Below are 15,213 nucleotides of genomic sequence, written 5' to 3' on the forward strand. Positions count from 1 at the left end.
TTTGAAATACAAATAATGTAATAATCATGAAGATAATATATTCCTCAAATATTAAATATAATTTTTCTTTCAAGCATACATTTTGGGCAAAATTCATTATCAGCATGTAAGCCTGGACTTACAACTGAATGCTCACCCATTTTCTCATTTTGCAATTTTACACACACACACACACACACACACACAAATTGCAATATTCTAGTTTTGATACACAGGAAAAATCAAAGTTGGAAGTGTTTCTTTTTTGAAATCATAAATAATATTTTTTTTAAAACATTATGAAAGTGTTTTGCACATTTGTCTTATTTATACGACTCATTGAAGTTTACAAATCTAGCAGTATGTTATGAATTTTTAAAAAAAATAATCTTTGTAGCAACTTTGCTGAACATGAATTGTCTTTTGCAGTAAATCTTCCACTGGAGACTATTTTGCAGCAAACTGTTAGTCAGAAAATGATAATGTCCATGTGCGGTTAATTTTTATTCAACTGAAAAAGGCCTATACCACCTTTAAATCAGTTATGTCACTTAAAAGTGAAATCTTGGGAAAGCAGGGATTTATATAGCCTTCAATTATACTGTGCTTGTACAGAGAAACATTTCACTTACTTCTTTAAATATGCAGAGTGCAAGTAACTTTTAAGTGACCCATAAGTCCCATAAAAGTCAAACATATATCACATACAAGTCAAAATAAGGTATGTTATTTCAGTAGTACTATACAGTGGAAGCCTAGATTAGTTATGTATGAGCCAGCTGGTACTAACTAAGCATCTCAACATTAATTCTTCTTATAATTATTATAGTCAATATTATTGTAGGAAAATTTATACATATGACAGGAAAAAGTCCATAATTTACAAACTATAGATAGAACATCACTGGCTAAACAATGAATATGTATTAGGTTGTCAATAATTCCAACAAATAAAATCCCATATACAGCTTTCTTGAACAGGATACATACAAATATCTTGTTCAGGAAATGACCCCGCCTATGACATAAAAATTTTAATAACTTATAAACCAACCCGTACGAAATAATTAGGTGGATTCCACCTGGAACTTAAGCAGACTTCAGGCGGAATCTGCCTAAAATGTTAAAAATCTGGTTAATACAAAGGCGGACATGGAACATTTTTAGAAATCAAAGATAAATCCATCTAGAGTCCGTCTAACTCTAAGATGGACTTTTGTCAAATTCCTGCTAAAAATACATCTTTAGGCATAATTTTGGACTTGGTTGATTTTCCACCCACCATCTAGGTGGAATTAGGAACTTAGTCACTGGCATCTACTATATGAAAGGAGGAATCTGGACTATTTTCTAACCAACATCTAGGCGGAATGAAGAACTTAGTCATTTACATCAGTTAAATAAGGCATAATTAGGACTTGGCTTTTGTGTCTGTAAAGTTAAATGACTTGAAAATATAGTGATATTTTGTGAATGTAATATCACTGACAGTTCAATAAAAATATCAATAAGATATAATAACATTTATTGTTTCTTGTACAATTTGAATGATTTTCAGCAGCATTTATATTTCCTGTTTCTGATAACTGTAATTTTATTGTTCATTTTGGCACAATTTATAACTTCTTTCCACAGCTTTCCTTATTAAATTTCTTTTTCAAATTTGTTGTTGTTGTTGTTGTATTTTTGTTTAACTTCAGATGGATTTAACTGCCCTCAAACAAGTTTTCATCTTGTTTTCCATTTTAAAACATAATTTCGCTTTTCTCCTGACCTGAATTTCCTCGATATGGAACCATTTTTTAAAATCGTCTCCGAAACTTTTTTTTAAATAAGGCTCTATCCGGTCCCATTCCACAACGAGCTTTCAAATAAGTACTTGTTCCGTTTATTGTTTAACAGAGGATCGTTGTATAAAGCTTTCTGATTGGTCAAAACTTTGCAATTGCCCAATGAATCGTCGCGTAACAGAAACTGATGGAAGAGCATGTTTGCAAAACGAGGTGATTCGAATTTTCGAGCGGGACGAGAGACTGAATAGCTATTTGAAAAATGTGCGGCAATGAGAATACACTGAACGCAAATTTGATGGGAACATAATTGGTCAGTCTGTATGAAAACTGAACGCCAGGACAAGCATTTTGCTTTTTGTGCCATAAAGACCTTTACAGTAACGGCTAACGTGCTAAATAGGACAAGGAATTGAATCAGGGCGATTTCGAAGTTATACAACTCCGAACTGATTAACTTCAGGATTTAAGGAGGGACAACGTGTATATCACTGGTGGGAATTGTTGCCAGATATCCATATCTATCAAAGATAGTCATATCTTTGCGGAATATTCTTGGCTGAAAAGTAGAATCTACTTTCGATCTCGTGAGGCATTATTGTGTATTATTATCATAATATTCTTGGTGTGTTGGAATTCAGTGTAAAATAAGAGTAATTATATCATGATAAACATTCGTCATGGCTGCTTATGGAACAAGGACTAATTCGAGAGACCACAACAGCATCATAGTTTGTGCAATCAAAAATCCAGTCTACAGTACAAGTGACATAAGGCAGATTCCTAGCTTTTCTTCTCATAATCAAATGGTCTCAAATGGATGCTTTTCTGTAATTTTGCATTATTTTCACGGTTGAATTTTTCAATGCAGATTAATATTTTGAATATGTTTATGTGTTCACAGACGCCTGTGCATATGCTCCAGGCTTGATACTTTGATTTTTAAAACCACTTAATTATTTAGTGTCAGATACTTCATATCTTGTTGTATATACTGTATATGTTGTACATCACAGATAGAAGGCCTCACGGTAGATTAGTTCTGTAACTAACTGAATTACCTTCTCTAAATAAAGTCATTATTATTATTATTATTAACTCCCATTTCTCTTGCCTTGGATGTCATATAATTACAACATCAGTATAATTGTTTTCATGCACTCTTAAATATCACCTTGGTTAATAAAGTCCTGTTTATTAAAGTCCTGCTGAAATGTCTGAAACACAAAAAAAACTTAAGTAATATACTATATAATGATCAAAATTGTAGTGATAATCTTACAAAAGTTTTAGTAATTTTTGTTGTGAAACTTCACAGATATTTCAAAGAAATTCGAGTGAGACCTCAACGTACATCCAATGAAAGTTTGGTCAAAATATGTGTGAAATCTTCCCAAACTTTAAAGTGAAATGAAAAATACTTAAGTGATGACATGTTGGATTAGATTTTGTATGCAAGAAAGAAAATGGCATTGCCCCTTAGGACAAGAAAAACCTAAATCTTATTTGATAATGTCTGTCAAAATAAAATTTATGATCCATTTTAAATATTACTGTGAATATTTATCATTGATTCCGAATAATGTCAAAAAATCATTAGGCAGTTTAATAGAAATCTGAAGTATATTTTTTATGGTTTAGGCAGAAATTGCTTTTAAAAGAAAACTGTATGAAATCTGCCTTGACATTTTCATTATTGGATAGGGTTGCTGCAGGTATTTCCATCTAATTAGGCAGAAGTAATGATTCCGCCTAGTAACAGTAATTTGCATATTTCGAGCTATATTCCACCCTGAATCTGCCTAAAAGTGATAATAAGGGGAATCTAGGCTAAATAAACGGAATAAACAGATTCCGCCTAGTGGAAGGAATAAGCAAATTCCGCCTAGTAATAGACGCACTAATTTGCATATTTCGGGCTGTATTCCACCCTGAACCCACCTAAAATTTATAATAAGTGGAATCTAGGCTTTAAGTGAAATCCGCTTTAAAATTCCACCTGGAATCTGGTTAAAATCAGGGCGGAAGTTTTCATACAGGAAGGAAATAAGAATATGCAGAGTAAAGATAACAAGCATTGCACAGGTAATGTACATTTATTACCTATGAATGGTGATATGCTGCTAATGCATTCAAATCAATCTTCATACAAACTCTAGGCATACTGTAATGTTAAGTCAATTTAGCATAAGTTAAAAAAGCAGATAATACATAATTTTATAAAAATTGGAATATATAGTGACATTAATATTGTTGATAACAGTGGTACGACCATCACTGTCACCATATAAAAAGTAACACATATACATCACCATTCACAGTTGAGCATTAACATGAAGTCATGACATACTTCTCTTTAATGAATCAATCAGTGCTCTATATTTTCCAGGCATCTTTGAGACCTTTAATATTTCCAAAATCCTTCTTGTAGCTGCTGGTGGACTATCTCGTTGCTTGATATTATATATATCCTTCCTTTGGGCTGAAATTGGAATAAACAAGCTAGAAGGAACATTTTTTAATATTCATTCTTTTAAATATCATTTTTGAAGTCTTCATCAGAATTTACTTTAACAATACTTATTTGATAATTTCCTTTTTTCTGGAATGACAGCTTACAAATCAAATTCAAACTCTCACCAATATATAGTAATATCAATGACTTGTTTAAGTTTGAGGGAAAATTTGTAAATATCTTTTAAAATACTGTATGCAAGGTTAAAAGTATTTAGAAGAAAACAAATTAACCTTCAAGTCAAGACTGCCAAAATACAAACTCTGTACTCAGGATTTGATGGAAATGTACTCTTGACATATTTTAACATCTGAAATGAATTCCTTGGGCTCTGTAGAGAAAAAATATGCCCTATGGCAGCCTGTTAAAAGTAGACAAATATGCAGGACAGACAAAATGTTATATTCCTTGTTCTGAATATTGTACACAATCAGAATTAACAAGTTATCCGAACTGATATCTTCATTCGAATGGTCATAAGTTCAATTTTAATAATCTGTGTGATATTACTAAATCTGGACTGTATCATCCAAAACAATTTTATATTTATTTGAAAACATAAATGGCTACAATTTCACTGCTGTAAAAAGTTGCAGCATATGACTGACACATGGGATAATCATTTATCTAAATAAAAAAAGCTTCAAAATAATTTACTGAATTGTCCACTCAGCACAATCCTAAATGATTTGTCTACATCTCATCAAATTATTCTATTCTGATCAATATGGACCAGTTTAGCTTATAACACATCACCTAATGTAACGGTAAATAATACATGAAAGCCTTTTGATCATTTGCTGATGACATTGATGAAAGAGTGGGAGATGGAGATGATGGAATAGACGGTGCTGGATAATGAGAAGAGGCTCTTAAAGGAAATGCTGGGTTTATTCAAGGATTAAAGAATGCATGATTCATGTTAAAAATATGCCCTTTTCTCAAATGGAGGGGTGAATTTCCCATCAAAATGTTCAGTTCCAGAATTGAGCATGGAGATGATGATAATGATGATTATGATGATAACAATGACCATGTGCACAATTTACCAGGAGATAGCATATCATTTGGTAGAAAAGCCATCAGATGCTGATGATCAACCCTGTCCACGATGATCTCAAACAAAGCTTCAAAATAGAATTGGATCTTCTGTTCATCACAAGCCTCCATCTTCTCGTCTGTCATAACTACTTATCTTCCGACTAATCCATTCTGATCAACACATATCTGTTCTGTCTATAAAACATCGCCTAATTTAAAGTTAAATAAAGCCCGAAGGGATTTCTGTAGGATAGATCTAGTGAAACCGGTAAACCCAAATGAAAAACCTAGAAACCGTCCACAGAAACCGCAACTACAGGTATTTCCTGAAAATCTATTTTTACATTATAACGTCATTCCAGGGCAAAGGTTAACAACTGATAAGATATGAAATTAAAAGATGAAATAGTAAGGAATAACTAGTAAACATCAGTATGTAAAAGAGCAATAAGAAGAAGGAGATGTGAAATACATAATATTCAGTTTGTGAAGAATGTTCCAACCCAGTATGAAACTGTGACGTAATACTTTACTCGGAAAGAGATACTTGAAATCGAAAGTAGACGTGAGCTGAACAAATTATTGTACAGATTGCTGCCCGCTTTTCAGCTTGTCGTGATTATTAAATGTTCTATATCATTCGCATATCGATATAGACTTTTCGTGGATGGAACACTCAGGTGTCTTTATTGAAGGAGCGAACGTGATCTGATCAACGACTTTTAAAGATGGCGGCAGACAGCTGGAGCAGTAATGTATCCGAGCCAATGTCGATACCGGATGAAACAACGATCAAATTTTACCTGGAAGCTTTCCTGCCCATGATAAGCGAGACGGTAGATTGCAACACCCTGCTTGTGAGACTCAGTGTTTTAAATATGGGTATGAAATCATTAATTTACAGTTAATATTTACTACTGCAGAAGTCGAGGGGATGGGTGGGTGGTACACCTTTCCCTCGATAACTCGCGCACAACGGGGTCCAAAAACATAGACCGCACTATACACGAGGTGCGAGTTACCGAGGGACCTCAACAAATTGGAAAAAATCGCTTTGACATCGAGAAAACAGTGAGGGGGGGGGGAGGGGGTTGGGGTAGGGAGAGAGACGTGGCGTTAGGGAACTGGGCTGTTTATTGACTGATTCCTCATTTTACAGTCACGTCGATAATAAGTTTTAATAACGCGCTTTTTCTAATGAAGTTGTTCTGTTTAAATAACATTTATTTTCAAAATGTCCAACATATGAAAGATCGCTCCAACTGGTTTCAACAAACAACACGTGTACTCGAAACAAAAATCTGTGTATTACGTCACTGCCTTTTGTTTTCTTGATGAGTTTGGTTCCCTTAGTGGTATTTAATATAATATTATTATGGCAGATCGGGAGTACCAAGAGCAGGGAACTAGACTAATTGTTGATACACAGCCAAACAAGATTCCTTTTTTCAAAAACACGCAACATTTATTTTGTGTGTCAATCGTCTGTGTCGAAACTCAATTTTTGTGTTGTTCGATATGTACAATATTGATGTAGTGATTTCATTGGAAGTACTAATGAAACTTCATATCATCTTCGAGTATATCTCTAAGTGCCAGTTCAAGAATTCTCTGAAACTTGCTTGCCCACAGTGGAACGCATTTGTGAAATCAAGTTCTTTATTTTACGAAGTATTCATTTCGCTTGGCTGTCTTGTTATCTTTGATCACAGTTATGAAAGAGTCATTTAAGTTTGTTTATGTAACATACACAGTAACATTTATAAGTGTTCGATTGAACAAATGAAGTGAGTTCACCCGACATATGACTGGGACCGCTAGATTTTAAGTTTGTTGGATTTTTGTTCCTTTTAACTTTTCTTTCATTCCACCTCCTTTATTCGATTCAAAAGACATAATTAACGTGATAATACAAAGGAGGCCAGCTTTTAATTGACTGCAACAATACAACAAATACTTTCAGAAGTCAGTTATCAAAACCTGGTCGGCACTTAATTAGATTCTCAGAGAAACGCTCCTGGACATGGCTGTTATGGTAGATTGATGCATTTCAGGTTTAATTTCAAGAGGACTCATTGCATTTATGACGATTACACTTAAAAGGAACTAAAAGATGGAACTAGAACACAAATTTCAATTGATAAAAATCTTATTTAATTTGTATTTATTAAAGTACTGCCTCCACTCGGCATAAGTGACATTTTCATTGATCAAAATTTCTTACATTTCGTTAATTGTGGTGTACTAGGAATGTCATTTGGAAAGAAAATGTAAAAAACTGTATGACCTATTTTTTAATTTAATATTTCATATTGTTGATTAAAATATCCAGGTCCTAAGTATATCTACCGTTTTCGATGATAAAACGAGCAATACATCAAAGTTTATATCTCTCACCTCTGTCTGCGTATGTTCGAGTCCAAGGTTTGGCTAGCGTGGGTACGTGGGAAAGCCTGCCAGTAGCTTCTCGTGGGTCGGTGGTTCTTTCCTGGGTTTTTCAGGGTTCTTCCTCCACCAGTTATACTGGCCGCCATATATGGCCTATCTTGTGCTGAAAAATGGCGTTAAACCCTACAACAACAAAAAAAATCAAAGTTTACGTTATCAGTTTTGGGGGTAATTTCTGTTTACAAAATGGGATCCATGCCTGACCCCACATTATAAGCGTGATAGTGAGTTATCAGGGTGCAAGTTATCAAGGGAGTTGTGTACTCCTCGCTAACAGTAACAGGCTGATTTGGACCAGGCTTATTCGGCACAAATTATGCGTTGCTTCAGTCCAGATTATGGGATAATTTGGACCATGTGTCGTATTATTAAGGTTCTTCAGGGATTTAAATGTAACATTTGTTTGAAATAAGACGTTTCTCATATTTTAGGATAATAAGCCAAATGTAAAATTTCATGTCTAGCTAATGAATATGTTAGTTTTGAAAAGGTCAAAACATCAGAAATCACAAATTAGCAAATAAAGTATACTCCTTTTCATGGTTTTAGCTCATAGCAAGTGCAAACAGCTTATTTTATTGCCTGCAAAAAAAAAGATTTCTCCAAAAAGTGAGCATTTTTTGTACAGGGTATATATTGAAAACAAATCCAGTAATGGAGATTTTGTTGGGGTTAATTAATGAAGCAGTCACTAGAAAATATAACCATACTGTTCTTGAGGCATAATTTACAAATGTATGTGGTAATATAAAAGGAAATATTGGGGAAATGTGCCTCAGCCAATCCAGAATTTGCATCTTTAATTACTCAAAATTTAAAATTATGAGTGTACGTCCAATCCAAAAGCCTTATTATGTGTAAAGCTTGTTTTTATTCATGTTTTATTCATGTGAAAGGGAAAAACAAAAGGGATTGGTAACATCTGCCTCTTTACTTTTCAAAAGAAATCTATAAGGACAGTGTAAGAAGAAAATCCAGGTATTTATTCCTTTTAAATGTCTACCTGTATTAGAATTTGTTTAAACTAATTTGAGGATTTGTCAGTACATGTATAAATAAATTGCAATTTGTACATGTCTGAACCTCAGCATGTTAACTTGCTTTGAGTAAGGTAGAGTTTAGCTCTGACGATTTTGGCTTTAGTATGTTTTGACTTGAGCATGTTTCATTCTAGGTATGTTTTGATTTAGGTACATTTTTACCTGTTCATGGAGATATAGGCTGCAGGATTTGGGTAGTCATATTACTAGCAATGCAGATGTTGAGTACAAAGTCAAATTTCCTCAATGCTATAGTTTTGTCGCCTTTGTCAGTGAATTTAAGACACAATGAATGCTATAGACACATTTTCTCAGAAGATAAATTCTCTTATTAAATTTATGCAGGTTAGGATCAGTATAAGGATGTTCCTGGTTCCCTTGTGTCAAAACTGCACAATGCCATGCTCCTGAACTCCAATAGGCAATTGATGTGATCTGACCCTATACTCGACCATAAAGGTCAATATATCTAAAATGGGGTGGGAAGGGCCAGAGGGAACTCGGACTATAAATGGCAGTTGTGGATAACAACAAACATTAATAAATCTAACTTCACCTAAATTTTACTTAAATATGACACTTGTCATTTATAGGTGGTATAAGCCTTTATCGGTTGAGAGTAAGTGAACTGCACATTCATGGACGTTGTCATTTTAAAGTTAAAAGAGGTTAACTTGGTATCATTGGTACAGCATTTCACCCGGCTATAAATTTAAGACCATTCCTCACTACTTAACATTTTTATTAAATAGTTTCTTGCTTAGCAGTGTGTTGCCTTTTAGCTTTTTTTTTAAAGATCTTTGCAAACAAACTTGAGTGAATTTTGTTTTTGCAAGTTCATTATTTTATCCTCCTGATTATCAAAATTATTATGTAATGTTTTTTTTATGGTGTCTTTCCATGCTTTTGGAATTTGGGATATTAAAGAGAAGTATTTCAAGAAATCATTGCTTCTAGTTTTTTGTTTTATTATTTATTATTTCAAAAGGTATTAAATTACTGTGATCATCTACTAGATCATTCAGAATTTCAAAACTGGCTTCTGTCCAGGATTTGTATTGATAGAACATTTTAGTGGGGACAAAATTTAAAATACTCATGGATAGATACTCGTTAAGACTTTGCGGTTCCTCTTTCAAATTGTTTACATCTTAAATCTTGAAGTCCCATCATGACCTTGACCACAACCAATCATTTTAAAATAAAAAAGAACTTGTTTACGAAGGTTGCTACAAATTCTGCAACAAGGTCAGGATTTAGATCAACACCTGGTATTTACAAAAAGAATGATTCAGGTCAACTGATCTTCTGGAAAAAATATCATCTCCAGTGAATACATTTACATTATAATAGTATATAATAGAATTAAAAAAATTAAAACTGACAAACAATTAAATTAAAATAAATATGAATTAAATCAGATATATGTAACAGTTGGTGTATATTCTCACTCATGTCCCACATTTTGCCACTTTTAAACATATGTAACCAAAACACACATGCTGCTTTTTTCTGTTTCAATACCCAAGATCCATTAAAGTTTTATTTCCATTTTTGTTGTTTTAAACTTTAATCATTTTTTTAGAAAAACATGGTAAGTTTTCTTTATTTTGATATGATTCTTGTTGATATCTGGTGGGAAGTTATAGTTACACCTTTTGTTGCACTTGTTATAGTTTGCAACAGCTTGAACCTGAGACCATGTTGGCAGTAAACTGAAGTGAACAACTGGACAGTTTGTGTAACTTCCTGCTTATTAAGGCAAAATATGATATTTATACTTGCAAATTCAATATGAAAAATCCTTCAATTTTTGCTTTTAAGCAAATAGTTGCAATGCATAAGGACATTGAAAAATACACTGCTAAGGTAAATAAAAAAAATGGACCTCAGTAATGAATATGTAACTTGCATCAGACTTGATGGTAAACAGGAACAAAATAGTGTAATATCACAAAGTCCATGTCAACTAGAGTGTGTGCCATATGCATGTGTGCATGCATTGTGTGTGTGTTTTCTTTTTCTGTAGATTATATTTATTATCCCTAGATTATCTGATAACCAAAAATGTTTGATTGTAAGGTGACCTTGGGATGGTTCCCCGACCCAGTGGTCAACCTATACCGGGTTAATAACAAAAAATAAAAAAATAAAATTCTAACCCTGTGCAAAATAAGAAAATAGAGTGGGCATTTCTAATCTCAGCTGGAATGCTATTTCAGAGCAGAGTTCCAGAGTATTGGAAACTTTTTAAAAATAATTCCTTTTTTGGTTTGGGAATTTTATACTGTTTGGTAGACATGGATCGCAGGTGGGGAGTATTGCCAGGTAGCCTATACTGGAATAGTGATTGTAAATATTCAGGAGCACTATTATTGGATATCCTGTACATTAATTTGGCTTTTATCAAATGGATTTGGTCTTTAATAGGTAATACTGTTAACTTACCAGCTAAATTTTCCTTGCTTTCTTTCTGGATTGATATTAGCCCAAATGCTCTTATTTGAAGATGTGCCAGCTTCGTTATGTTTGTATCATTTGAATTACCCTATACTGTATTACACTGGTCTAAATAGGGTTGTATGTAACTGTTATAAAATAGCTTTCTGTGCCTTTCAGGGAGAAAATCTCTTATCCTACTGAGAAGCCATAAACTTGAATTGACTTTTTTACTGATATGTTTGATATGTTTCGTCCATGATAGGTTATGATCTACCAAAACACCAAGTAGTCTATCATGACAGACCATCTGCAAATTTTTATCCTTCCAAATCAGACATAGTTCATCACTATCAAGACTTGTCCTTTTTTGCCACATTGAGGTAAGTAATATTTTAGTTTTACCAGTATTTACCACCATGCCATTGCATGTGCACCAGTTTTCCAGTTTGTTTAGGACATTCTGTAAAAAAAGTTTTAGTTCATGCTTTGTGTTTTGGATGTCTGACAACGTTGTGTCATCTGCATAGAGATATGTAGATGATATTGTGTCTCTTAGTAAAAGTGGTAGGTCATTAATAAATAAATAGTAATGGACATAGAATTGAGCCTTGTTTTACTCCATATCTAATTGTTCCCAGTACAGACAGAACATTATTTATGTAAGCATGTTGTGTTCTCTTACTTAAGTATGAAGTAAACCATCTAACTGCTTTCATTACATTGGTAGGTTTTCAGTTTCTTCAAAAGGATTTCTTGATCCACCATGTCAAAAGGTTTCCTGAAATCTACAAATACAGATCCTATTATTTTACCTTGGTCAGGTGCTTGAAGCCATTTATCAGTTAGAGATATCAAGGCAGTCTCACATGGATGTTTCTGTTTAAATCCTGATTAATTAGGGTGTAACAGCAAGTGTTTGGTTAAATGTGACATGAATGAGTCCTGGACATGTTTTTCAATCAATTTTGAAAAGTTTGATACTGTTGAGATTGGTTGGTAGTTATCAGCATCATCCTTAGAACCAGATTTGTGAATAGGAGTTACTTTTGTAGTTTTCCATATTTTGGGGACAGATGAGGTTGCAATACTTAAATTGATTATGAATGTTATGAAGTGATTATTATCATAAATGTTATATGAAAAGTATCATTCCAAGAATCATGAGTGTTGGTGTTTTGACACATCATGATAAGTACAGCATTTTTTTGCCAATAGAGTTGCATATATGGCATCCAGTATAACTGGTGGAGGAATAACCTGGGAAAACCCTGACCCACAGGAAGCTACTGGCAAGCTTTATGACATACATGTACCCTAATTGCAACTTGTTTAAGATGATGCCTTCTTGACAAATCTTGAGCACAGTCAGGTCTGTGAAATACTGGTCACCCAATGGAAACTGGTTTTTATGAAAGGGGATCATCTGACTGGGCAGCCAAATAATCGGGATGGAAGAAGAGCAAGGGCAAGAATAAGGATATTTGATTAGAATTCTAAGTATGAAGACTCCATGCTTTCTATGTTACCTTAAGCAATATAATAAACTATGAACTTGAAATAAAATTGAATTAAACCTGGATTTATGCATTTACCTCATTGTTATTTACAGAAAATATATATAAAGGAAATCTTCCTTAAACCAGACACTGTTCCAATTATAATTGGTTCTTATTATCCAAAAACTAAAATTATGTGAAATAAAAGATAAAACAATTTGCCAATTTAATGGGATCCATGGAAACTAAGCTATGTCCATATTATAAGAAAGGAAGAAGTATATTGAGGGGCTTTGTAGTGAGGAACTGTATGGTCAGAATGCAGAGGAAACTGGATTACAGGTGGGTTATTGAGAGTTGTTTCACCGTATTAACATCAATTCATGGAGAACACTGAACAAGCAATTACATCATTTATATAGCAAATAATGTGATGGGACCCAGTGAATCAATCCGACCCTTATAATCAGGTGACTTTTATATGGAGGTGACAGCTAATTCAGGTTTGTTTGTAATTGTTGGATTCTTTTATCTTCCTTTTTTTCCTGGTGTCTTTGATAATAGAAGGTAATTGAATTCACTCCAAAAACTAAAAAGAATACTGCCATGCATAAAATGTTTAAAACTTTGATTTAATATCCATTTTTGCCTCACCAAAGTATAGGTGAGACATAGGTACTGCATTTGCAATGTTGTCATGGTTGGCATAACTGCCAACCTTTTTGCATTAGCTCACTTTCTCAGTCATTGATGCAGTAATGAAACTTGATGGGTTTGTTCATCATGTAATGTCTTTTCTCAAGCAAACCAATGTCACTTTTCATGTTGAGTGATTTTTCTGAGTATTTGGAACATGCTTTGGAGAAGCAGGCATGACAAAACATTCTCTTTAATTCTTGTTTTACAGTTGCACCATGTATGAAAAGTTTTTAGTGTGAAATATTGAAAACATTGTGTTTACATAAATATAGATAAATATCTGCTATTTTCAGCTGAACGGAAGGAAATCTTTAATCTGAATAAATCTGGTGGAAATAAAACTGAGGCAACACGTAAAGTTCTAGAGAAGATATTGGAGAAAAATGAACCTGGTGTATACAGGGAACTTCTTGAGGTGCTACAAGAAGGTAAAAATTAAAATTCTACATACTAGAATGCATGTAATTTCTTATATATAGAAAATATTTGTAATCAGAGTACAGCAAATATATTAAAAAATAATGACTATTTCCTATTTCTAGTTACAGACTGTATAAAAAACAAAATTGATCAGACCTAAAACAGATCTGTGCAGCTTGCAATATTTGGTAGCTGACTAAAATAACAATATAACAAAAACACTAATATTATTGTATATTGGTCGTTCATGCTGCTATTCTCTTCGATAAGCATTTTTCTTTAGTAAGTAATAAGTCATGAATGAATACTAATAACTCTAAACCTTAGTTTAATGCAGACTGATATTTCCTGTCTTGTACAGTTTAACAACAGGTGATTAAGATAGCCGAGGTTACTTGCACCATATACTCATATAGTAGCATTAATATGAATGTCATTGCAATAAAAAAAAGAATTAAAAACTTCTGCTTTCATGAGTGGTTGTATATGCTTGTGATAGAGAAAATGGATATAACAATAACTTCATGTAGAATCATGTATCTTCAGGGTGGAATTTTTGTGTAGCTGTTAGGAAGTGTAGTGATGACTATTGAGAGAGACAAACAGACAGACAGAGTGGATACGTGGCAATTATATTCTGATTGTGGTGGGAGAAAGGGGTCTCTCAGTCATTCTATTTTTAACTGGTTTTTACCTTAATTTTTATTTGGGACTATTTAACAAATATTCCAAATACTACAGTTTTGAACACTTCACCAAGAAAAGATTTTGTACCATGTGACTGAATCATATTTGCACCTGGAAGTACTAATTGAAAAAAAAGAACTGTACATTGACCACATGTTTCATCACAGAGTTGGTGTTAGGCACAAAGTAAAGGAAAAGCTTACATCTATAAATTAAAATTGTGATGCATTATATATATATATATATATATATATATATATATATATATATATATATATATATATATATATATATATATATATATATATATATTAATGCATATATGGTACATTCATTGAATTGGTACTGAGCAGTGGAGATCAGAACATTATATTAGTAAAGGGTTAATGTGGTGGATGAAACTGGACTTCGTAGATAAACAAGTTTATACTTTTCTCCTGATAGATGTGAAAATTGGTTTGAAACAACCTTTAAGCTGGATTTTGACTCGGTTACCACTGCAGTCAGTTTCGGATTTGAAACTGAATAAATACCTCTCCAAAACACTTCATTATCAGATTTATCACATTTTTCTCGATTTTCACAGGATATTAAAGCACCTGTAACAGATCAGTTCAGTGTCATATTTTATCTAGTATCCAAAACTGATAAGAAAA

General features: G+C 33.1%; 2 protein-coding genes across 2 annotated transcripts in view; one reads left to right on the forward strand and one right to left on the reverse strand.

Moving 5' to 3' along the window:
• LOC149794708 (ATP-dependent RNA helicase DHX58-like) overlaps positions 1-5,614 on the reverse strand; it is a 71,222-nt gene extending 65,608 nt beyond the window's left edge. Inside the window, exons 1-2 of the mRNA XM_089964327.1 lie at positions 5,334-5,614; positions 4,120-4,251 (exon numbers count right to left, since the gene is read on the reverse strand). Of these exons, the coding sequence (XP_089820453.1) occupies positions 4,120-4,251; positions 5,334-5,469 (268 nt within the window). The 5' untranslated portion in view covers positions 5,470-5,614. The remainder of the gene's footprint in view (positions 1-4,119; positions 4,252-5,333) is intronic.
• A 293-nt stretch (positions 5,615-5,907) lies between these two features.
• Positions 5,908-15,213, forward strand: part of LOC149794709 (ATP-dependent RNA helicase DHX58-like) — a 104,329-nt gene continuing 95,023 nt past the window's right edge. Inside the window, exons 1-2 of the mRNA XM_089964328.1 lie at positions 5,908-6,207; positions 13,744-13,878. Of these exons, the coding sequence (XP_089820454.1) occupies positions 6,054-6,207; positions 13,744-13,878 (289 nt within the window). The 5' untranslated portion in view covers positions 5,908-6,053. The remainder of the gene's footprint in view (positions 6,208-13,743; positions 13,879-15,213) is intronic.

Source organism: Sinohyriopsis cumingii, chromosome 7 (assembly GCF_028554795.1).
Source record: "Sinohyriopsis cumingii isolate HCF-2022 chromosome 7, ASM2855479v2, whole genome shotgun sequence".
NCBI lineage: Eukaryota > Metazoa > Mollusca > Bivalvia > Unionida > Unionidae > Sinohyriopsis > Sinohyriopsis cumingii.